Here is a 23,091-nt window from a genome sequence, read left to right as displayed (position 1 = left end):
AGCAAAATCACTGTCATCAAAGCTGGGAACCTGGTAGGCATCCTGGATCCCTCTCTCTTCCTCCACACCCACTCTCCATCTGCCTCCATGCCCAGCCAGTGCTTCCGCCCAAGTTTCTTCCCCATCCAGCCCTCCTCTCCAGCAAGAAGCCTGCATCCTCTCTCTCTGGGATTTTATCATTTTTAGTTCTTATAAATAATCATACTATTATTGCTGTTGTCCTTGCTATCATCCACAGCTCTGCTCAGCAGCTAGTAGGGGCTAGAGAGCCAGAGCTCCAAAGCTTCCTTTTCCTTGACTCCATCCTCAGCATTTTTTATGACATCCAAAATACCCAGTAGCCCAGGAAATCAGCATGGAAGGAACAAATAGCCAACATGAATTAAGTTAGGGCTCTGAGATGGTCCTAAGTCCTCAGTGTGAATATTCTCTTTTGATCCTCAGAGCAACATTCTCAGTTGGAGAAATGGGCTGAGTACTCTGTATCCCAAATGCCCGAGACCAGAAATGTTGGAGATTTGGGAATATTTGCATATATCATGGGCTATCTCATAGGCACCCAAGTCTAAACACAAAATTCGTTAATGTTTCACAAACTCCTTATGCAAAGAGCCTACAGAAAACTTTATGAAACACTGTTAATACACATGTGTCCTAAATGTGACCCACCCATCACATGAGGTCAGGCATGGATTTTTCCATTTTTGGTGTTATGTTGGTACTCAAGAATCTTTGGAATCCAGAACATTCAGACAGATCTTTGGATTAGAGATGTTTATTCTATATTACCACACCCATTTCTCAGATGGAAAAGTAGAGTTTCAGAAACATCAAATGCCTTGCTGACTACAAGAAGCCTGGAAGAGCTGAAATTCTAATGCAAACCTTGTAAATATACCACTGGCCTGGCTGACCCACCTGGTTTAGGGATTCCTGTCCCTAGGCTTGGGTCTTGGGCCCCACTGTCCTTGTGATTGCCATAAAGTGTGTACCTTTGGTGGGACCTGAGAGAATTCCTCCTGGGTTGTGCTCAGAAAAGTATTTTTAAGTCACTAGGTGTTTATTTAATGTACACTAGGGAGAAAATGACTTCACACAATACACTTGTGGTTTTCCTCCAACTCTTGCTTAAGATAAGTTTAAACTAACCAAAGTAAGTTATTTAAAGTTGATTGAAGAAAAAATAGTAAGCAAACAAAGTGTTAGGTGGCATCAGGATATGGTGAAATTCTGGAATGCTGATTGAAACTTGGGAAACACTTCTCTGTGGAAGTGAGGGACCTGTACCCCAAACCTCAGGCAGTTCTCAGGATCACTTGGGGATGAGTGTATCTCAGAAATTCAGCCAGGAACCCCGGAGTGTATTTCATGTGCTATTTCTTTTCTCTTGCACAGACTAATTGCCTGGAAGAAGCTCCAGACATCCAAGACAGGTGCACAAGGATTTACCCCCCAGCTGGACCATCCCCTGACTGTGGGACTCAGCAGAAGGTGAAGGCACAGGAAGAGGCAGCAGAGGTTCCCCCAGGAGGAGACGGGGGTCCACACAGCTGCTCAGTGCAGGCCCAGGAGATTCTCTACGTCTTGAAGGAAAGGCCGTGCCATGCTGGGACCCCACCTGCCACCTCCGCCCCTTGGGCCCAGTGAAAGGAGGCCTGCCCCCTGTGCCTTCCAGATCCCGGATGGGAGCTATAGGTGCCTGGCCCTGGAGGCTGAGGAGAGCAGTGGTGAGGAGGGCCTGCAGGGGGAGGTAGGGCTCGTGGACCTGGAAGAAGAGGAGGTGGCCAGCAGCAGTGAGGCCAGCTCTGCCTGCACAGCCACCCAAGGGGCACCAAAGCTGCCCAGATGTTCCAGGGAGCCACCAGCAGGGCCCCAGTCTGACAGCAGGGGCAGCCAGGACTGGGACACAGTGAAGGCCCAGAAGGTAATGACAAACAACTCTGGACCGAGGGTGGCCCCGAAGCCAGGTAAGCTCTGACCCTTCTCTTCTAGCCTGTTGGGGTAACAGGGGTACTGTGGAGACTTCCACACACGGTTTCCTGTCCTGTAGAAGCAGTCATTATGGTCCCATGAGCATGCCCAGATGAACAGCTGGGCAAGACAGCAGAAGCAGTGGGACATCCCCAGCTGGGCCAAGTCTAACCCAGCTCCCCTCTCTGTCAGGTGGTGAGGAAAACCACATTCCCATGCTGGGTTAAAAAATAGTACCCGCTCTTGCTCTCATCTGCCCTTTCATCGGTGGTGGTAATGAGTAACCAAGGAACTGAGGGAGCAGGATATCTCGTGGAACATGGGGCATTGGTTGGTGGGGGTGCTGAAGCTACAATGCTGGACGATGCAGACCCAGGCATTGGAGGTGGACCCTGCAGGCTTCACTGAATGTGCCCTGCTCATCGCACAGGTGAAGCTAAGATCCAGAATGGGGAGGACAGCCATACTTGGCATGGCTGGGTTGCCCTTGGCTTCCCCTCTATTAGAGATGCCAAAGGCAGAGTTCTGGTCCTCTAGGCAACAGTGAGTGCCGATGCCAGCATTTGGGAGAGTGGCCTGCATGGCCCTGGAAGGAAGGAAAGGGTGATAGTCACATCCCCCCAGCAGGCGCCTGAAGTCTGCAGAGCAGGGTGGGACAGGGAGACCCAGGCTGATTCACCTCCACCGCCAGCCATGGAAACGCTGAAGTGGGTCCAGATGGGGAGGATGTGAGCCGGGCCATGCTTGGCCCAGGCAGGAACTGCTGCCAGCTGCTCCCAGGGTGGAGGTGCAGGGCGGGTAGGGGACTTGTCCATCAGGAAGCTGAAGGAACATTTCCCTCCTCTGCAGGCATCTCTGACTCTCCAGCTGGCAAACTGGCAGCCTTTCCTCCCACTCCACTCTCAGAAATAATTCTCTCCAGGCTCTGATCACCCACCATGGCCACTGCCCCCAGCATCTTGGGTGAGGGTGGGAGTGGAGCAGCAAGGACAAGGATAGGAGGTAGGAGGTCCAGCAGCCTTGACTGTCACTTTGGAGAGCATGGGGTCCTGGGACCCACTCTCTTCCAGTTCTAGACTGCAACTAGACATCAGGAGGCACAGAGACAGTCTAGACCCAAAGTTGAGTGGACCAATCCTAGCAACAGTCTTCCCTTGGGGAGTGTGGGGGAATTTCACAGTCTTCATCTTTGAAAATCTCTAGAAGTGTGAGTGCTGTGCACCTTGCTGAGCTGCTGAGGAGTTGTAGTGATCTGGGCAGGGGCAGTGTGTTTGGATATCATAGAGTCCTGGGGGTGGTATACAAGGAGCATCCTAAGTCACACAGTTGGCTCAGTAGCCATGGCTCCTTGTTAGCCCTCGAGAAAGTGCTCAGCCCACTGTGCCGAGTTTCATGTGCCGCATTTCATCTCATAGGCTGCATGGGGGACCTATGAGCTCCATTGCACAGATGAGAAGATTGAGGCTCAAGGAAGATGAGGGAACTATCCAAGAAACACGTGCAGCAGGCTGCTAGGATTCCATCAGGGTTGGAGGAATACTGTAACTACCACTCTATTCTGGAACTAGGGATGTTGTCCATGGGCACCTCAGAGTGGATGAGACCACAGCTGGATAGTAGAGGAGAAAGGAGTGTTTTAATGACTGTGGGTGGCCTCTCCCCTGTGCTGGGTCATGACTCCTTCTGCTCTAGCCTTTCTAGAGAGCTGTTCTCCCCAAGGTAGAGATGAGACAACCGAGGTGCAGAGATTTAAGTTCACTACCTAAGACCCTAACAGTCAGTTCTGGGGCCAAGATAATGACCGTGCTCTTCCCACCATGAGCAGTCTCAGAGCTCTTTCAGGTCCAGCAGGTTGGTCTTCCAAGACTTTTTGACATTGCTGGGGACAGAGGGGCAGAGGAGTGACCTTGGAGGAATGGAATGGGTAGGGAAAGCTTCTTAGGGCTGGAGGCCAGAAGGAAGCTGGATCTTGTAGGAGATGGTTTTAGGAAGAGAGCGGCCAGAGTCCCTCCTCTCTGACCAGAGACCCCCTGAGGTAGTGGAGGGAAGAAACCTGAGCATTTGCCATGTTGTTGGCAGATTAGGGTTTTCTTTGGGAGCTTTCTCCCATCACACCCAGAAGATTAGACACATCCAGATAATTACCCTACCCTGGGATGCATAGCAGCATCTCCTGCCTTGGTCAGTGGCTACTAGTGCTATCTCTCTCAATCCTGAGGGCCGGCCAGGTGGGTTCTGCCAGGGTCCTTGGTGGACTGGAGGATAGAAGCTGCAGAGAAAACAGGTGGGCAGAAGCCTGCAGCGCAAAGTTTCTGCCATCAGCACCCGCCAACTTGCATGAGAGATGTGTGGGAAGGTCAGTGTAACTGGGGCTCATGAGCAAGCCTCAGCAGCACAGCCCACCAAACAACCCCAAGAGAGGGCTGTTCACAACTGACAGGTCCCCCTAAGATTGTTGTGTGGGTAGAGACACCAGAACCCAGAGACAGCAAGCAACCTGTCCAAAGTATATTGGTGGCAAAGTTAGAGCTGGAACCTGGGGCTTCCACTACCCAGATTGGCTGCCAGGTTGGCTGCCCTGTAGCCCAGGGACCAAACAGCCCTATTAGAGGTACACCTTTCTCATGTCTTAACAGATGAGGAAACGAAGGCCTAGGAAGGGAACTGTCAGTCCCCTGGCTTGGGGGGGGGGGCGGGGACTAAGAGCTAAACCTTGGGAGGTCCAGGGCCCTTGCTTTCAACAAGCTCAGCTGCCTGTCTCCATGGAGATGAGGCAGCAGGCTGTGTTCTTCCACCCACCTGGGGCTGGGAAAAGGTTGTTCAGGCTGCAGGAGTTGGCGGGGCTGTTGCCAAGCCATACTCCCTCCCCCTTCAGATGTGCTGGGGAGACCTGCAACCCATGTGCTTTAGTGTTTGGGGGGATCCAGAAGCCTTTCTTGCTCCAGTGGACACTGCCCCAGTGGTGGGGCTGGCTTCTCAGAGGAGCCCTGCCCTGGTCATGTCTATCTTGATGAGGCCCTGGAGCTCCCACCTATGTCAAGAGCCGACAGTGGTCACCTTGCCAAAGCCAAGGCTTTTGCTCCTTGGCTCATGTGATAGGAGCAGCCAGAGAAGCCTGGGCAAGGCACTGCCAACTCCCTCCACTCCCCGACATCATAGCGATCATGATGGGGGGCATGTGGGATGGTGAGGAGCATCACTCTCTGGCTGCCATGCAGCCTGCTGTACACTGACACACTTTCACGTGCATCCATAAGCATGTGCACATGCATACACAATGTGTATATGTTCTCATGCCCACATCCACAACGTGTGTCCTTGCACACCTGTGCAATGGGTACATGCCTTCCCAGGTACACCTGTCCCTTATGGATATGCCCCAAATTTGCTTACAGAGCTGTGGTCCCACCTAAAAACACACAAACCAACCATGTGCACCCTTCCTCATATATGCACACACATTGCCTGCCACAGACACCGGTTCAAAGCAGCTTTTTCTTCCCATGTTCTTCTGCTACCCACCCACATCCTGAAAGCTCTCTTGCGTTCACACATCCTCTGCACCAGGCATAGCCGCTCTTGCACACCCACTGCAGCACACCCACGCATAGATCTGCCCCACGTTCTCTCCTCTCTTCCCCATGTCTTTCTCTTTCCACCCACGCAGTCATCCTAGCCTCCCGCTCGCTCTCCCTCTCACCCACACACTCTGCTTCCTGGTCTCCTGCAGGCTGGGCTGCACACTCAGGACATGCAGTGCCCTGCCTGGCACCAGTCCCCGGGGGTGGGGGGACCTGTCACCCCAGCCCAGCACAATGGGGACAAGAGTAGCCTAGAGAGCCAGAGCAGTTCTCTGAGGCCCAGGAGGCCAGGCCAGTAGGATGGGAGTGGCCGGTGAGGGGTTGTCCTCTCTGTCACCTGATCACCCAGGGGGTGTGGGGGGGGACTGGGGATGCCCCCAAACCAGGCCACCTGGAGGCCCATTTCTCAGAGAACTTTGGATGGGGTAGGCTGTCATCAACACATTCCTAACTTCAATGGCAGAAATATAAAAACACAAACTCTTGCTATAGCAGGCCAGTGTAAGTGGAGCCAGCCTGGTGCCAGGGGCCGGGAGCCCAGGGAGAGCCAGTTAAAACCCAGGCCAGCATTATACCCAGAATGGTCCTGCCTTCCAGTGGCAGGGGTGTGTGGGTTTCCAAACCTCCCCCTCCCCACGCCTGAAAGGAGTCCTGGGCTGGGAGTAGCATCACCACCTGACTCTGATGGCCCCCTGGGTACTGCTGCAGGGCCTCCTGAGCTGAGCGCCCAGTGGCCCAGTGTTAGTGAAAGGAGATGGAGGAGGAAGCCCCAGAGAGAGCACCCCTTCAGCCCTCATTTGCCCAAGTCCTACCAAGGAACTGAGGGCATCGCCTGTGGAAGGCAGGTGGAACCCCTGTTGAGAGGAGGAGGTGAGGTGCAGGGCAGGATCCAACACAAAGACAAATTTCAAAGGGATGAAGAAAAGCGGTGGAGGGTGGGGACGTTGATCAGGACCCAGAGCCACAGAAGATGGTGAGGAAGCAGAGAGAGATCTGCGTGGAGCTCGGAGGCCGAGCTGGGGCACAGGGAGCCGCACCCCCAGGCCGGGCGGGGCGGGGCGGGGCCGGGGTGCTGGCAGGGGCGGCGCTAGGGCCCCGGGGAGCAGGAGACAGGCGCTTGTCCGCTTGCCCGCCCGCCCTGCGCTCCCAGCTCCCGGCTTGCTTCCCGCGACCAAGCAGCCCTCGAGGCGGTAGTAGCCTGGGCAGCGAGGAGGGGGCACTGGGCACCGAGCCGGGACCGGGGCGGAGGCGGGGGCGGCGGGATCTGGAGGCGGGTCGCAGGGAGCGGCGCTGCTAGCTGAGCCGAGGAGGCTACGGCGCCCGCAGCTCTGGGGGTCCGCTCGCGCAGCGGCCAGAGGTGAGTGAGGGGTACTGGCCCCCCAGGGGTGCGGGTGCTGTGTGTGCCGCGCCCTGTCCCACCTGCGCAGTTCCCGGGGTTACGCAGGAGAAGGTGGACCCGCTGGGCTCCTTCCCTGAAGGTAGGGTGACCTTGGCCAAGTCACTGCTACACCCCAGGGCCTCAGTTTACCCATCTGTACGGGGACGACCTCCGGCAGCTGCGAAGCCTTCACACGAGGAAGCGACTCCTTAGGGCTGCGGGGGCGCTTCAGCCCCGGTGCCGCTCTTTATGTCCCAGCCCCGCTCCATGGGGATTAGGGGGGTGGTTTGGGCCCCGCGATTACCCCTGCCCAGCCCACTCTGGGGAAGGTTGGGTCGCCTGGACCCAGGAAAACGGTGGACTGGCCCTGCCCGGGTTGATCAACGTGGGTGAGGGTAGGGGCAGCCGGAACGGCCAGAACTGGACCCGTGCCTCCCCTTCTCGCGGGGGAGGGGTGGTGGATGAGTGGGGCACAGACACGGGGCCTGTAGGACGTAGTTCGCGAGGACCCCCGGCCCGATCCCCACCCTAACTGAAGAGAGATCTCCCAGAGGAGAGGGGAAATTACCCAACAGTCCGGGTGGAACGCTCAGCGCAACCCCTTCTGTTGCCCCTTTTGCCGCAGCCAGCGGAGCTCACCAGAACAAGGGCGGGGGCATGGGGCAGTGTCTGGCTGCGCAGAAGCTCCCCGAAGACTCTGGGACAGGGCTCTCTCTTTTCTCCGCGACCCCAGCCCAAATTTGGGTTATTCTGGTTGGGACCAGAGACGCTGTGTGCTCCCTGAGGGAAGCAGTGGGCTCCCCAGTAATGGCTCCCACCCCCTCCTAGCTGCAAGTGGCCCTGGAATGAGCTGGCAAGCTGTGTGATCGCCAAGCAAGCCCTTGCTCTGGCCGGTTCCCCGGGGTCAGGGATGGCAGTGTGCACCTGAGACAACAGTGCTGCTGGTGTGATAACAATGGTCAGAGAGAGCACTGCCCCTGTCACATGGGGAAGTGGAGGGTGGGAGAGGATGCTGAAGGGAGTGGGAACTAAAGCGCCTCTGGTCTCACTTTTACCAGTGTCCCCCCCCACACACACACACACTGTAGCTGATGATCTGTTGCCTACTGCATCACCTGGGTGAGGGGTGAGCCCTCAAGGGAGTTGCAGGTGGTTGCGTCCCTTGTAGGAGAGCTTGTGCAGGTTCCTTCCCTCTGGGGTTTGTCTCTCCGACTGTGTGGGTGGACTAGGATCACTTCTCTCCAGCCAACTGCTGCTGTGCCACCTGGCTTGCAGCCCCCACTCTGCCAACTGACAAGGGAGCCGGGTCCCCCAGCACCCAGCCAGCACTCACTCAGCTGTGTGTTCACAAGGTGAAAACAGACTGTCAACTCCTTCCCTTTTCTGTTTGAATTGTCCTTCTCAACCACCCTTCCCCCAAGGGGGCAGACACAGATCAACAAAATAGACCAGTGGCATCCAGGTGTCTGGATCTTGGTTGATGATACACCCTCTCTCTTCAGTCAGTGTAAGTTTTGAGCTGGGGAGACAGAAGCTCAGGGAGAGTCAGTGGGAGGAAGGTGACTGAGCCCCTGCCCCTCCCCCCAGGAAAAGAGCTGCTCCTCCTAAGTGGATGGGACACAAGGGCCGGGAGCATCTGCAAAAGGGGAAAAGTAACAGCAGGACTTGTTCTGGGTCCCTCTCTCCTTCCTTGTCCTGCCCCTTGGCCAGGGTGGGTCTGGGGCTCCCTGAGCCTACTTTGCATCTCTGGCAGTTGCACTGGGTGGGAGTTGCTGTGTCCACTCTGCCTGGCCAGGGCTCTCCCACGGGAAGCAACACACCTGCAGGCCCCAGGGACCTGGCCTGGGAGGCACCTTTTCCTTCAGGGCAGCTCCCACGCTTCCAAACATGAGCTCATAGGAGCGGATGATGCCAGGAAGAGAGCCTGAGGGGAAACAGGCAGAGATGCCCAGCTCGGGGCACTGAGAGACCCTGAGTGAGGAGCCGCAGGCTGTGGCTCCACTGGAGTGAGAAGCGAGATGGGCCAGCTGGGAGGCAGTGCAGCACTGCACTGGTGCACCTGCCATGGGCCCTTGGGTGCACCCCTTCCTCTCCCAGAGATCCCACTGTTCCTGACTGGCAGCAGCAGAGAAGGTGGTTAGAAACTGGAGTTTCAGCAGGAAATGAGACAGATGGGTCCCTGCCTTCAAGGGGATTGCATTTTAGTCAAGATAGACAAGGAAAAAATAAAGTGATTCAGATCATTTCAGATTGGGGGAAAAAAAGCAGTATGAAGGGAAAACTGAGTCCAGCTGTTTAGAGAATAGTTCCAGGGGCTGCTTTGGGCTAGTGGCCAGGGAGGGCCTCCTAGCAGGGGATAGGAGAGACAGGGAATGGCCAAGGCTTCCTGGAGGAGACGCGGGGCTCTAGGACCTGGAAGAGTGGAGGGGGGTGGAATCCAGCTGCACAAAAGTGGCAGATGGTGTAAACTAGGCTGCAGGTAGGAGGGGGGCTGTGGTTGGGGGCTGGCATCACTGAGGACTACAGATCCCACTGGGCCCTCTGCCTGAGCTCTGGTCAGAGGGGTGAGAGCCACTGGGTTGGGCCACAGTGGTGTGAGCCCAGTCTTCTTTGTGAGCAGCCCCCGGACATGGGGCCTGCCTGGCTCCCCAGTGCGGCCAGCGGAGGAGCCAGTATGGGCATAGCCTCCAGGCCCGTCATTCCAGAGGCTCACAAAAGCCCTCTCTCTGAAATGAAATCACCACCAGTGGCCGCCGGCTGAAATGCCACTGTCCTGGCTTCATCTTTTCCACTTGGTGAGGCGGCCTTGTGTGGAGCTGTACTGACCCTGCCATGCCCTGCCCTGCCCTGCCCTGCCCTGCCCCAGCTCCCCTTCCCCCCAAGCCTCCCTGGGCTGCAGTGAGTGGAGCCAAATACTGTCCAATCCCATGACCTGCTTCATGCAGTTTCTATGGCTAGGTCCCTCACCTCCCTTCCCAGCTCACTGGCACATCTTGAACATGTTATGTAACTTCTTGGTTTTTTGCTTCCTCATCTATAAAATAGAAATGATAAGAACCCCTGTCTTATACTGTGGTTCTGACAATTAAATGAAAAGATGACAAATGCTAAAAATAATGAGCTACTGGTTATTAATAGAATTATCGTGTTTTGATCTCTGTTAAAATAGCAAGCTTTGAGGAGACGGATTCTTGCTCAGGGGTTGCCGGATTTCAGTATAAGTCACTTCTTGACGTTAGGCCAGGAGAGGGTTTTGATGGTGGGAGGATGGGTGCCTGTGCTGTGGGGTGGGGGGTTGCTTCAAGGAGGGATGCTGAAACCTCTGGGTTTAGCTCCCCTTCCAGTGCCTCAGGGCAAATCCTTCATTTCCTCTGGGCCTCCACCTCTGGTTCTGAGCTGCACTGCAGTGACAAGGCTGGTCAGGGTCTATTTGGGTTCATGAGTGTGCAAGAACTAGAACCAGCAGGAGGGGCTGACAACATGGTGTCAGGGGGACAGGAAGGGAACGGCTGGATGAGCCCTATCGCGGGAAGGTGGACTAGCCCAAGCCCCTGCCATCCCATCCTCCTGGATGAAGTCTCGTGGACACAGATGGAAGCCAAGGGCTATTGAAACATCCTCACTTCTTGTTACTATGTGTCAGGAGCCTTCCAAGTCCTTTATGAAGCTGGTACTATTGTCAGTACCATCTCCTAGGGAAGCAGCCCCTGCATGGAGAGGTTGGTTAAGGGAGCTCCTGGGGTCACACAGTTGGTGAGTGATAGCCTGGCCTCAAAGACTGCTTTCCCAGTGCACAACACTGCCTTGCTCTCCTTTAGACAGTAAGCCGAGACTTAGGGAGCTGAGCCACCCACCTGTGGACACACAGCATGCTGCTCTCATCCTAATCACCTTGAGGTCTGAGGTTGGCTCCTGGACCAGTTCAGCCTCCCTTCTTCCCATCCTCCCTGGAGGCAAGCCAAGAAGGATCACAGGTGCCCTGGGCAGTGCTGCCTGAGGGGTAGGGCATGGGTGGATCCCAACCCCTAAGTGGTAATGAACTCACATGCAGCCTGACATATATGCTGGTATCAGTACACAGATGGGGGCAACTGAGTCCAGAGAGGCCAGCACCCAAGTCCAGACTGCATGAGCAACAAGGAGCCCTTCATTGCTGGGCCTCCCTAGCTGTTGGGTCCCTGTGGGCTCTGTGGAAAGATGGGACATTGGGACCTAACCATCTCTGAGGTCGTCTTGGTAACAGTTAAGACACGACTCTGGGTACACAAGTCCTCTGAAAGGTACCTGGAGGTGGGGGATGGGAGGATGCTGATGAAGAACTAGTGACATGCACAGAGAACAGGCATGCCACCGCCCAGTGGGAGCCAGTTGGCTCCCCTATGCCCAGCTGCCAGGCTCCACTCAGGTCTCCTGCTGAGGCCCCACCCACCCTTGGCTCTGGGCCTGAAGCTTTCTGCTCCCAGCACCCTCCTGCTCCCTCCTCCGCCCCTGCCCAGCCTCCAGGCAGATGGTGCTGTCACTGAGCTTGGTGGGGGAGGGGGAGCTGACACTCAGCTGCTGGCTCTGAGCTAGGATGGGGAGTCTGGTGACATTGTCCATTGGCTATGTGGCTTACATGGGACTCTTTCCCTCTTAGGGGTTCCTGCTCTCATCTAGGCCTCATCCTTCATGCTGGAGCCCCACTCAGTGGGGTCCCCAGCTGGGGAGAAAGAGCCTCTTGCAGTTCCTGATTTTGCACAATTTGCCCAGGGTGACTTGCTCCTAGCGTTGTAGCAATGGTGTGAGCAGTGTTTGAATCATTTGTTTTTTCCCCTCAGTCAGTGGCCTAGGGGTGGGGCTTAGATGTAGTTGATGTCCCTAGCACTTCAGTGGCAGGACAGATTGTCATTAAAGCAAACACTGATGGAATGACAAAGCTGACAGGAGCTTGGAGGGGCAGGAGAGGAGGCTGTGGTAGAGGAATGTGACCTCTGAGGGTCTGGGAGGGCTCCCTGGGACTTGCAAACAGCCTAGAAGGATGAGAGGTGCTGGCAGAAAGGTACAGCTGAAGGCAGTGAGAAAATGGGCTGTTGGCAATAGGAGCAGCCAGTGCAAGGGCCCTGGGGTGAGGAAGTACTCACCAAGCTGTAGGGACACTTGAAGGAGGGCAGGTGCGGTTGTTGCAAGGATGGGGGAGGGCAACAAGAGGCAAACTACCGTGCCTACTAGCGTATAGTTCCCATTGCAGGCATTTGGGTGAGTCTCCACTCTGAGAATGCTGTCAGGGGCGCTCCACACTGCCCTGGCCACTTCATGGGACATGTGAGTACAGAGGCCACACACATGTTCCCAGAGCTTGTTTGCATCTTCATCCCACTTCCCATCCCCACCTTACATCCTGCATCAGAGTTGGGTTGTGACTGTAGGCCCTAGGCACAGGCTGGGGAGGGCTGTGCTTAAGCAGGAGGCTGCAGTCACTCCAGAAGACATTCTTGTGGGGGTCTGCGAGTCCCAGGAGATTTAGCTTTTGGCTGAAGCAGGGCCTACCCTACACCCAGCACCTCCATTCATCTATGTGCAGCCCTGGGATGGCCATGTCCCAAGCACAGCTCTGCTCTACGATCTTGGGCACAGCCTTTTCCCTGTTTGAGCCTTGGTCTGCACATCTGTATGGTAGGAGATGCTCTTGTTTTTCTGCCCTCTAAGTTTGGCACCTGGGTGCAGTACCTGCATCATCCAGTGCCTTATTATGGATGAGGAGGACCTCCTGATTCAGAAGTGTGCACCCCAGCCATATGCTGACTGCTTCCCAGGTATGTTAAAGCACGGGAAGCTCACCTGAAGGCCCATCATTCCCAAACTTAGAAAAAACAGACCCAACAGACACCAGAGGGGATCCATGCATTCCTGCTTGTTTCAGACCATGTAGAGGGAGGGGAGGTTGGCAGGCAGGGACTGGTAAACCAGCTGGGGCAAAGAGACCCCATCTCAGGCTGTCCTTGCTCCACTCCTGGCAAGTGGCCTCCAAGATCTCTGTCTGTTCTAACTTCCAGAGTCTTCTGTCTTATGGATTTGGAAGGATGGGCTATGACGCCTTTGCTTGGCTGTCCTCTTCTTGGTGTCCTGCCCTCTTCCTTTTGGAATCCCTGGAAGGGTCTCAGTGCTATTCTTAGTGCAACAGGCTGGTGAGAAGAGGACACATTGGTGCATTATTTATGCCTCTGACTCAACAGGATTATGTTCAGGGGTCATGCCCCCATGCCCTCCCCTGCCACTGCTGCATGAGTGTCCACAATGCATGATGGGAGGGCCCATGGACCCAGGACCCAGGACCCAGAACCCACCCCTCTGGCCCTGGCCATTCCAACCCTCCCACTGGGACATGGGCCATGGAATATGATGTCAGCCAAAAGGAGAGGACTGCCTTAGTGAGATTTCATTTCTTCACTCACTTAGCTTGTCATTGAGCATATAGGGCAGTTGGTAGGTGTGGGTATGTGCCTCTGGGTACAGAAGAAGGCCTCCAGGCCTCCAGGAAGGTGGGAGAGGCCGACTATCCCATTGTCACTGCAGCTCTGTACCTTGTGAGTGCTCCAGTGGGGTGGGGATTAGCAGTCCTTTTCACAGAGAAGGACACTGAGCTCAGCATATCCCCAGGCCTATAAAGGTCACTGTCACAGGCAGTTGGGGCCAACTCAGATCGGCTAAAACACAACAACCTGTTCAGTTCAAAAAGTAGCAAGAAGCAGTAGTGGACTCCCTCTGGCCCCCATCACACTGCCCATGGAGGGACCTGCTGGCTGGAAGGAAGTGAACTGGTTGATGTCCCCCTTGAATTCTTGGAGTGATCCTCTGTGCTGAGGGTCTTCACAATTCTGGAATGGACACAGCCATGCAGTGCCTTGTTGCTCCAGGCGGTGCTGGGGTCTCTGGCAGGGAGGTACAGACTGTGAGAGTCCCAGTAGGTCCCTTGGCCCAACTCTGTCTCCATCTTCTAGCCTACGAAGCATGACAGTCCCTGCTCTGCTTCTCTCTGGTGGGTGGGAAAGCTACAAGAATGTTGTGCATATGCAAGGAGTGGTATAGAATTACCACATATGGTGATGTGTAGAAATGGGCTTTATTTAGTGTGTGTTGGCTTATGTTAGGGGGGGTCTCACTCTGTGCTGGACCTAGGCCAGGCGTCTTCCTGGCTTGGCAGCTTCATTCTACAACTGCTCTCTGAACCCTGATGCATGCCCAACTGGGGGTGCAGCTCATTCTTTCCAGTCAGCCTGTTAATATATATATTCTGAGATGCTATGGGTCTGGGTCATGGGGAAACAAAGAATCTTTATTTTCATATGTTCCCTGAGGGATTCTGGTACATCGGTAAGTTTCTTTTAAAAAAAAAAAAACTTGAAGATTTTTATGTGAGACAGAGACAGAATCCTCCATTCACTTTCACTTTCCAGTGGGCAACAACAGCTGGGGCTGGGGCTGGGCCAGGCTGCATCCAGGAGGTTGTAATCCCATCCAGATTCCCCTGTGGGTGCAGAGGCCCAAACACTGCTGTCTTCCTGCACATCCACAGGGAGTCAAATCAGAAGTGGAGCAGCCAGTACTCAGCCATATTGGCAGTCCAATATGGGATGCTGGCATCACAAGTGGTGGCTTAACATGCTGTACATCAATCCTGGGCCCTGCAAGCTTCTGATTTAGGTCAGAGAGGAGGGTTGGCCTGAGGCCTCGCAGTGGATTGAAGACTGTACAGAGCTTAAACCCAGGTCTCTGGCTGTCAATCTCGCCCTTACTTCTTACTCTTCAGCCAGCCCTGAACACCGTAAGGGCATGCTGTGACCCTGCCTGCTGGGGCTGGTGTGCCAATCACTGTGGACAGAGCTAAAGTAGATCTTTGACCTGGCCTGTCACATTCTGTGTAACTGCAGGAGGAACAGGAAAGGGGCCACTGTCCACAGTAACGTGCCCCTTGGCATGTGTGAATGTGGGGTAGCAGCTCTGCAGGTATCTGTGGTAGAGGGTGATGATGGCCAGGAGCAGACATACTGGATGTGTGGATTTGAAACCGCTTGCCATTTTTCAGTGGTACCTGCCCTCCAGGTCAGAGACATCTGGTGACTCGGAGTCCTGAAGACAGAGCAGGGGCACACAGCCTCTCACAAGCGGTGTACCTAACACACATATGTGGTGCCAGTGTGCCAGAGAAATGCTGCATGCCTCCATGTGCACATGTTTTTGTATGTCCTTGCCCTCTCCATGCCTGAGCATGCTCTGTTGCATGCAGTGCAGACAGCACTTCTCTATGTGGGAAAACATGTAAAGGAGGACATATGGCTGTCAGCAGGGGTCTCCAAGTGTTCACAAGCCCATGAGTGTGATTGTGTGTGTGCACACATGCTTGGCATTGTGGGGTGATCCCCAAAGTCCCACAGGACAAGCTAGAGAACCATTTCATGTGCAGCATCCTTCAGCCTGTCAGCCACAAGCCTGCCTCAGGACCTTAGCACCAGTGCTTCCCTCTGCCTGGCCACTCCTCCCCAATGCCTCCCTCCCTGTCCTTCAGTTCTCGGCTCAAGGCAGCCTGCTCAGTGACAACAATTTTGTTGCCCACTCACATCATTGCAAGCCACTCCCCACCCCAGCCATCCTCCCACCTCCCATCCCTTCTCTACTTTTCTCTCCAGCATTTCCCAGCTGACTTGAGTATGCATTCTCTCACTCCTCTGCTAGAATGCAAGCAGTTTTGCCTTTTTGTCTTCCTGCCTATGCATGGTGACTGACCCTAGTTGAATATTGGCTTATCAAACCAAAAACGCGCATCCTGCATCCTTAATTTCCTTGCTCAGTCTCATTTTCCTATGAAATATCCATACTAGCCTCTGACTGAGCAGTATCACACCCAAGACCACAACTTTGCTTTCAAATAGACATTGGGCTCAGGCCTGTGAAGAGTGCTACCTGAACCTTCCTGGAGGTGTGAGAGCATAACACCTGGGAACCCTGGCCCAGCCCAAGCCCTCTTTGGAACAGGTGCACAAACTGACCCCCCGAAAGGGCCAAGGGCCAGTCTCACGTCTTACACAAGTTGTGACTGGGCAGACACCGAGACCAAACCTCCTGAACTTCAATCTCCACGTCTTCTGTAGTTTGAGGCCTCATGAGTCCTGGGGTTCAGATTTGGCTGTCCCTGCTATAGCCAGGGGGTTGGTAGGGTCCCCAAGTTGAGAGTAGGCTCAGAGTAGGAGGTGAAGGTGAAGTTTGGCCTGTGGCTGGCAACACAAAAGGGAGACCATCCTCAGAGAGGGCTGAGGCAGGAACAGAGACCCATAGAGCCCAGCCTGGTAGACTTGGGCCAAGATGGGTCTCAGCAAAAGGCTGCCCCCTGGCTAGTGGGCCATGTTGAGGCAGAGCCAGGGGTGATGGAGCTGCACTTCTCAATGGAACTGCCTAAGATGCAACAGGCAGGCCAAGTGCACATGACAACCTCAGTGTCCTCCTCTGTAAAATAGGGGAGCGACACAGGCTACCTCTAGCTTTGGAGGCTAAAATACTGCAGTGTGATATAAGAGCAGCCATGCTTTCACTGAATGCATGCCGAGAGAGGAGCCATAGCAGCAGGCAGTGGGCATCCCCAGGAACTCCTTGGTGTCCTGAATGGGTGTGAGCTCACCTGGGACCTGAGTGGGATTCACAGGGCCCTGGGGCCACCAAGGGGCCAGCTCAGGTGAGGCCTCCTCGGGGAGCAGCAACAGCAGACAGTGACCCTCCCCAGCGGCCTCAGGCCGGCCTTCTCATTCCGCCTGCGTCTTTGGTCCCCACATATTTATTTTTCTGTGAGGAAAGAATGTGGGGAATTTACCACAGGGTGCTGGCCTTCACTTAGGGCTGCGGCCGCTGCTGGGCGGCCTCTTCTGTAAGAAAGAAGCTGCCGAGACAGATGGCACAGGCATCAGAGGAGGTGGCAGAGGGTCTTGGTGAGCTGTGGCCAGAGCAGTGGGCAGTTATGTAACTGAGGCCCCGGGCAGACAGCACTGTGTTCTTGGTTTCTGGGCCGCAGCCCCCATGGACATGTGCCTGGTGCACACATCCCACTCTCCTTTGGCTTTGGACAAGCCCCGGGAGGGGTGTACCCTGTTGGCAAAGGTTTCCTGCAGGCCATGTTGACTGGGGCTATGGGAGGTGGGTAAAGGGCAGCTACTTCCAGCCTCTGCCAATGTACTGTCTCCACTGCTTGAAATACCTCCTTATCCCCATCTTTTAAGACCTGAAACATATACTATTTCCTCCAGGAAGCCTTCCTGGTTGCTTTATCCTAATTCTACTCTCCTCAGGCTCTTTGTTCTCCCAGCTCTTTGTGGATAAGGGTTTGTCTCCCTCTTTGCCCATAGACCTACGGCTACCTCCTTCCTTCTCTCCCTCTTCCTGACATGAGGCACTTAGGACCAATCTAGCATTTGAACCAACCTAAGTTTTCTCCAGGGAATACCATGGGAGTGCTGGTCCTTCCATAGGTTCCTGAAGCCACACTGATGGACTCCTCCTGGGCCTGGACACATTTGCAGAGTAGAGAGGAGCCCCTGGTCCTGGGCTGTCCCAGAACTCAGGGGGAGGGTCCATGTGTGTGTGCAGAGTGGGCTGTGTTGTACCATGAGCAGCAGGGACCCGGACAGTGACCAGGTCCTTCCCTGTGCTGGCAGAGGCACAGTATGAGGCTAGTCACCTCTGGCCTGTCATGGCTGCACATCTTCTTGCCCCCTGGGTCATGTGTTCTGTCTGGAATGGTGTGTGTGGGTCCCTAACCTTTCTGAGCTCCCAAGGGCTCCAGGGAATCAGGAAGAAGGGCAACACTGCAGGAGGGCGCTTGGGGAGCACAGGCCTGCATTTCCAGGGCTGGTCTAGGATGTGAGAGCCAGGCTCTGACCTTGGCTCTCTATGACCCTTTCCCTCTGGCTTGCTGTCTACCTAGAACTCAGCCTGCCTGTTTCTCCGAGTTCCAGTTTCCAGTATTCTAGAAATCTACCTACTAGAGACAAGAATTTCAGTCGCCAAGACAGGCAGAGGGGAGGCTGTGGTCCCTGACTCCTGGTTGAGCTGCCATAGTAGGACCCTGGTCAGATGGCAGTGAGCAACTACTTTCTGGTCCTGTGCTGACTTGGGAGCCCTCATCTCCATCCCCCCACCCGCACCCCACATTCCCACCCTGCCTGCTTTCCACCCACGTCCTACAGGGAACAGGAGTTCATCCAGGTCAACGTCCTCACCTTGAAAACCTCCTGTTTTCCCTGAGCCCTACCTCTGCTCTGAGGCCTCTGTGCTGGGGCGAACAGGGGAAGAGCACCAATCCAGGAGTCAAATGGATTGACAAGGGCTGCCCAGAAGAAATATCAGTGGGGTTGAGACTAGGACAGTGTCCTGGGAACATACTGAAGGCAGGAGACCTGGGGTGAGCAAACTTCTGCTCTGTACCTTGTGCTCTTCACCTATGAAGTAGTGAAAAGAAACCTCCTTTATAAGTTGCTGCAAGGACTCACGGAAGACAGACTTGGGAAGCCCCTTGCAGCCAGTGTCCTCAGGGCTACTGTCACCAGCAGTGACTTTGTCATCATTCTGCAAATGCCTGTGGGAAAAGGGGGTGGGAACAGAAATGTAGATCGAGCAGCCATGGTCCCTGGCCTTGAGGCTCTTACTGGCTGTGGAACGAAGTACCATGCCCAACCCTGGGAGGGGACAGTATAACCTTTGTTGCATGTCTGTGGCGGGTTCTGGACCATCCTAGGGTCGACCTGTGCCTGGCTGTGTGACACTGAGTGAATTGCCACAGCCAGTTTGTTCAATAACATGAACATGAGGGTGCTGCTGGCCTCACAGGGAGCAGTCAGGATGCCCAGCAGGTAGTGATCGCATCCTTCAAGGTGGTACAGCTGTGACACAGCTGGAGTAGGGCAGGTGGTGGCAGCTTTTGCATTAGGACTGCCAGGGTTCGGGCAGCAGAAAGGACGTCATATGGAATGGTTTGGACACAAGAACACACAGGGTGGGTGTGGGAACATCACACCGCTGACCTTCCTCCCACGAAGCCCAGGGTACAGACAAGAGGGCAGTGGGCACTGATATCAGAGGCTTTGAATCCCAGGCAGGAGCTCTCCTTGTAGTTCCCCTTGTCCTGGGGAGGCGGTGAAGGGTTTGATGCTGGAGAGACTCCTGTAGAGCCAGGAGGTGGGAAGATGAATGTGGCAGCATGGGGTGGGCTGATGGGCGGGGGAGAAGCTGGGGGTGGGGAGGCCATTTAAAAGGCTGTTGCAAAATCAGTTTTCCTGATAAAGAGCTGGGCTGAGTCATCTGTGGAGGAGAGAAGTCAGTTCCAGCTCCTCCGTGCTGCTGCCACCGCCGATGTGGGATTTTCCTTTCGTTGTCAGCCAGGCCGTTATTGGCTGCCTTTCCCGGCAGCTTTGGGAACCAAGGCCTGGAGGCCCCTGGGAGCATCCTGAGGGGAACTTGGGCTGCAGAGAGGACCCAGCCAGAGTGAGTAATCTGAGCACTGGCAGGTGCCTATCTAGTCTGGGGTGCGCGGGGCTTAGGACAGGTGGGATTTACTATGCTCTCGGTTCCTGCATGGGCACCAGACAGCATGGCGCTTCTGATACAGGCTAGTCTCAAGCCAGGCCTCGGACTCTGCTGTTCCCAGCCTGAGTCCTTGGGTACCGGTAGTCCCTCTACCTGTGGTTGTTGGCTTGGATGCCTCTGGAGCCAACCAGTCGCCTACCTGCCTGCCTACCTGCTAAGGTGGCTGTAGCCTTTTCGCACCCTCCATGACTCTGGCGTGCATGGAGCTCCCCAGGCCACGGAGGCTGTGTCATTTCCTCCTAGCCTGCGGATGCAGGGCAGGGGCTGGCAAGGGAGTCAGGCCATTACTCAGGCCTCTTCATCTTCCTGCCCCCAGCTGAGCCAGAGAGGTTGAGCAGCGGCCAGCCATTGGTTTCTTCCTGAGCCTGCCAGGGGGGCAGTTTACTCAGCCTGTTTACCCGTCCCGGTTGCCAAGCCTTCCAGCCATCACAATGGCTTGCCTCCAGCCAGTGTCTCTGGCCCCCTGGCCCACCCTGCTCGAGTCAGGCCCAGACCCTCCCATTGACGGCAGCTGTGTGAAGAACCATTTCCTTGAATTCTCCCTATTCTGACCTTCTGCTCTGGCCTCCCCTGCCCGCCTCCCTCCTGCAAATTCTTGGTCCAGACAGGCCCGATGGGGGCCAGAGTCTGAGAAAAGGGGTGGGAAACGGTGAGGTTGTTCTTGCCTGAGCAAAACTGGAACCTGAGGGGGTGAGGGGTGGTCTTCTGACTCTTCACCTTATGAGTTTTCCATTCCCTCAGCCTTTCATGCCCTATCAGTTGTCTCCACCTTAGTAAGAATAAGTATATCAGCTCTTCTGTGGAGAGCAAGTGTGAGCTGTTGCAGGCAGCTGGATGCTCAGAAGGGTACTGAGCACAGGGTAGGGCAGCTGGCCTCTGTGAGCCACTCTCCTGGTACACTGGAGCCATCCTGGGTTCTGCCCCACCCTCGAGTCCAGCAGGTGCCACACTGCAGCCAGACTTGCTGGTTCTTTGAATCCTGGCTCTGCCACCCTCAGGCTGGATGCCCCAGGAAGGTCTCTCTGAGCCCTGGTTTCGTCTGCAAAACAGAGATGGAGGAGGGTAGCAGGAAGCATCTCTAGGGCTCTTGAGATAGACAGGTGGTCATCTCGAAGTGCACAGCCCAGAGCCTGGCTGCCAGGAGCAGCTGGAGTGAGTGCCTCAGCCAGCCGCCTAGGTCGGGCCTTCTTGCCTCCCTCCCACTCTCCAGGACTCACCCTATGGGACCCACTTCTTTCACTACCCCAAGCCACTCTTCCCTGAGTCTGCCTTCCACTGTTTTCCTCTCTTTAAGGCCTGTCTTCACATCCAGGGCCCAGAGGGGTTTGAGAGGGCTAACATCCCAACCTGTCTGCATCCATGAGAAGGAGGAGTCAGGTGCAGGCTGCAGCCAGGCAGAGTGAGAGCTGAGACAGGCGCCCTTGGCCACTTCCCGCCTCTCTGACACCAGGGAGTACAATCTTGGACCAGCTGCCTGGGCCACTGCCAGAAGTGGTAGTTCCCTAGTCTTGGGGACTTTTCCATGGTGCTTGTCCCCTTGCTGCCCTGGGGCAAGGGTCTCTGGGGTGCCTTTTGTTGGACAAGCCTTCCTCCTCCTGCCCTCCCACAACCCCCTCTCCACCCCACTTCTCCCAGCTTTGTTTGTGCAGGGTGGCAAAAGTCATCTGGGTTGCTGGCTGGGTCTGGCCCAAACCTCCCGCCAAATTCCTTTTCCATGGAGTCACTGCGGGCAGGGCTGGGAGGCCTGGGAGCTGTCCTCAGGGGGCAGGGCTCTCTCACCCCCTGGCCTCTTCTGGTTCCTCTTAGCCCAGAACAGTAGCCTGAGGGTAGTTCCAAGCTCACAGAGGTGGAGGCTGTGAATTGAGCCCTTCTGGGAGTCAGCAGCCTCCTCTCTGCACCTCCCAGGCTAGCTCCTCTCCAAGGACCCTTCTTCACACTTTGGCTTTGGGGACTTTTCTAAACCCAGTACCTTCTAGAGTCAGCCTGGGGAATGGAATCAAGGCAGAAAAGTAAGGGGAACTGCAGCAAACTGTAGAGGCATTGAGAGGTCTGGATGATTCACACCAAAGCACTTTCTCTGAGCCTGGCATGGTCGGCACCCGGCTACACCCCTGTCTGGCTCTGTGGCCTCGGGCAGCTCACACAACCTCTCTGAGTCCCTGTTTGCTCACTTAAGCATGTGCAGTGCTAGCTCCTGCTTGAAGAGCTGCTTCATGAGGCAGGTGGGACATGGAAAGAGCACATGTGAGCCTCAGTGCAGCCAGTGCCCCAGCAGTGTCAGCCTAGCTGGTTGCTGTTGTGGCAATGTGAACCTTCTGTGTCCCCTGGAGGGAAGGGGACTCATCTCTCATCTTTTGCAGGGCTGTCAGGCTGGGCGAAGAACCACAACAAGAGGAGGCAGGGCATATCAGGGTGGTGGTGAAGGTGTTAGGGGAAGGCACCTCCTTGGGATGAAGCACTCTCACCAGGTGAACTTGTAAGCAGTTTACCTGCTTATACACTTATGCACTCAGGGCCGTGTTTTGGGGGAACCAGGAACTGGACCCAGAGATTGAGCTTCTAAATTCATGGGCAGTGCACTCCAATTCCCCACTTGCTCCTAGAAGCCCCTGCTGTGTGGCCTGCAGGAACCCCTTCCATAGAATCTCCTTTGCTAGTAGATCTGATGCCTCCCAGGGACTTGAGTAGGATCAGCAATTGCCACCCTGTCTAAGGGTAACATGAACCCGCTGCCCTGTCCACCTGGACTTGATAATGAGCCCTTGGCATTCACAACCTAATTGTGGCCCTTCAAACCTAACGTTCTGTGACAAAAACATACACATCCCTTCCTACCATATCCCCCTGCCCTGATCCAATTCCAACCCTTCTCAGGAAGGAGGCCAAGACCCTGAGAGGTGCAGTCACTTGCCATAGTTGTACAGCTAAGCAAATGGCTGAGTTCAGATTTGGGCTTCCAATGAGCAGAGGAGACCAACAATGCAGGAGTGGGGGGCCTCTTGTGTGACTGACGACCCATCACCCATCTTCCCCCAGGGGAGCAGCCTGGCTAAACTCTTCCATTCTCAGGGGAGTCTTCATGGGCAGCAAGTATCACGGGCAGGTGGGGTAGGCTGAGCATGCTCTCAGTTTCCAGCAGGTGGGAGATAGCCAGGCCCAGATGGGAGGAGGTGGGGAGTAGGTTGAGACCAGAGAGCCTGTGGCTGCCTTGTCTGAACCTGTGAGGCTACTGTCTGCTCTCAGTGGACTCTGCCCTGGCCATTCTCCGGACTCAGTTTTCCTATCTGTACTTGGGTGGTGGTGAAACTGCTCCTGCCTACTGGCCCTCCCAGTCAGTGAACTGTGAGTGTGGCTGGCAGGGTGCCAAGAAAGATGGTCTCTGGAGACTTGGCAGGTCATGGTCCCCTGCTAATGAATGCCAGGGAGGAGGGAGGACAGAGTCAGATTCCTCAAGAACTAATTAGCTTCCCATTGGAAGAGGAGGGACAGGGTGTTACAGGGAGGAATGTTCCCAGCTACTGAGCTCCTGACCCTGCCACAGGCCACTCCACCCACGAC

The 23,091-nt window shown here is 55.3% G+C and overlaps 1 protein-coding gene across 1 annotated transcript in view; it reads left to right on the top strand.

Annotated features, from left to right (window-relative positions):
- The first annotated feature begins 1,603 nt into the window (after window positions 1-1,603).
- SYNPO (synaptopodin) overlaps window positions 1,604-23,091 on the top strand; it is a 31,246-nt gene continuing 9,758 nt past the window's right edge. Inside the window, exon 1 of the mRNA XM_040972551.1 lies at window positions 1,604-1,967. Within this exon, the coding sequence (XP_040828485.1) occupies window positions 1,604-1,967 (364 nt within the window). The remainder of the gene's footprint in view (window positions 1,968-23,091) is intronic.

Source organism: Ochotona curzoniae, unplaced genomic scaffold (assembly GCF_017591425.1).
Source record: "Ochotona curzoniae isolate NIBS_2020 unplaced genomic scaffold, NIBS_Ocur_1.0 contig_1, whole genome shotgun sequence".
NCBI lineage: Eukaryota > Metazoa > Chordata > Mammalia > Lagomorpha > Ochotonidae > Ochotona > Ochotona curzoniae.
Note: the sequence above shows the minus strand (reverse complement) of the source record. Positions and strands in the feature narration are given on the sequence as shown.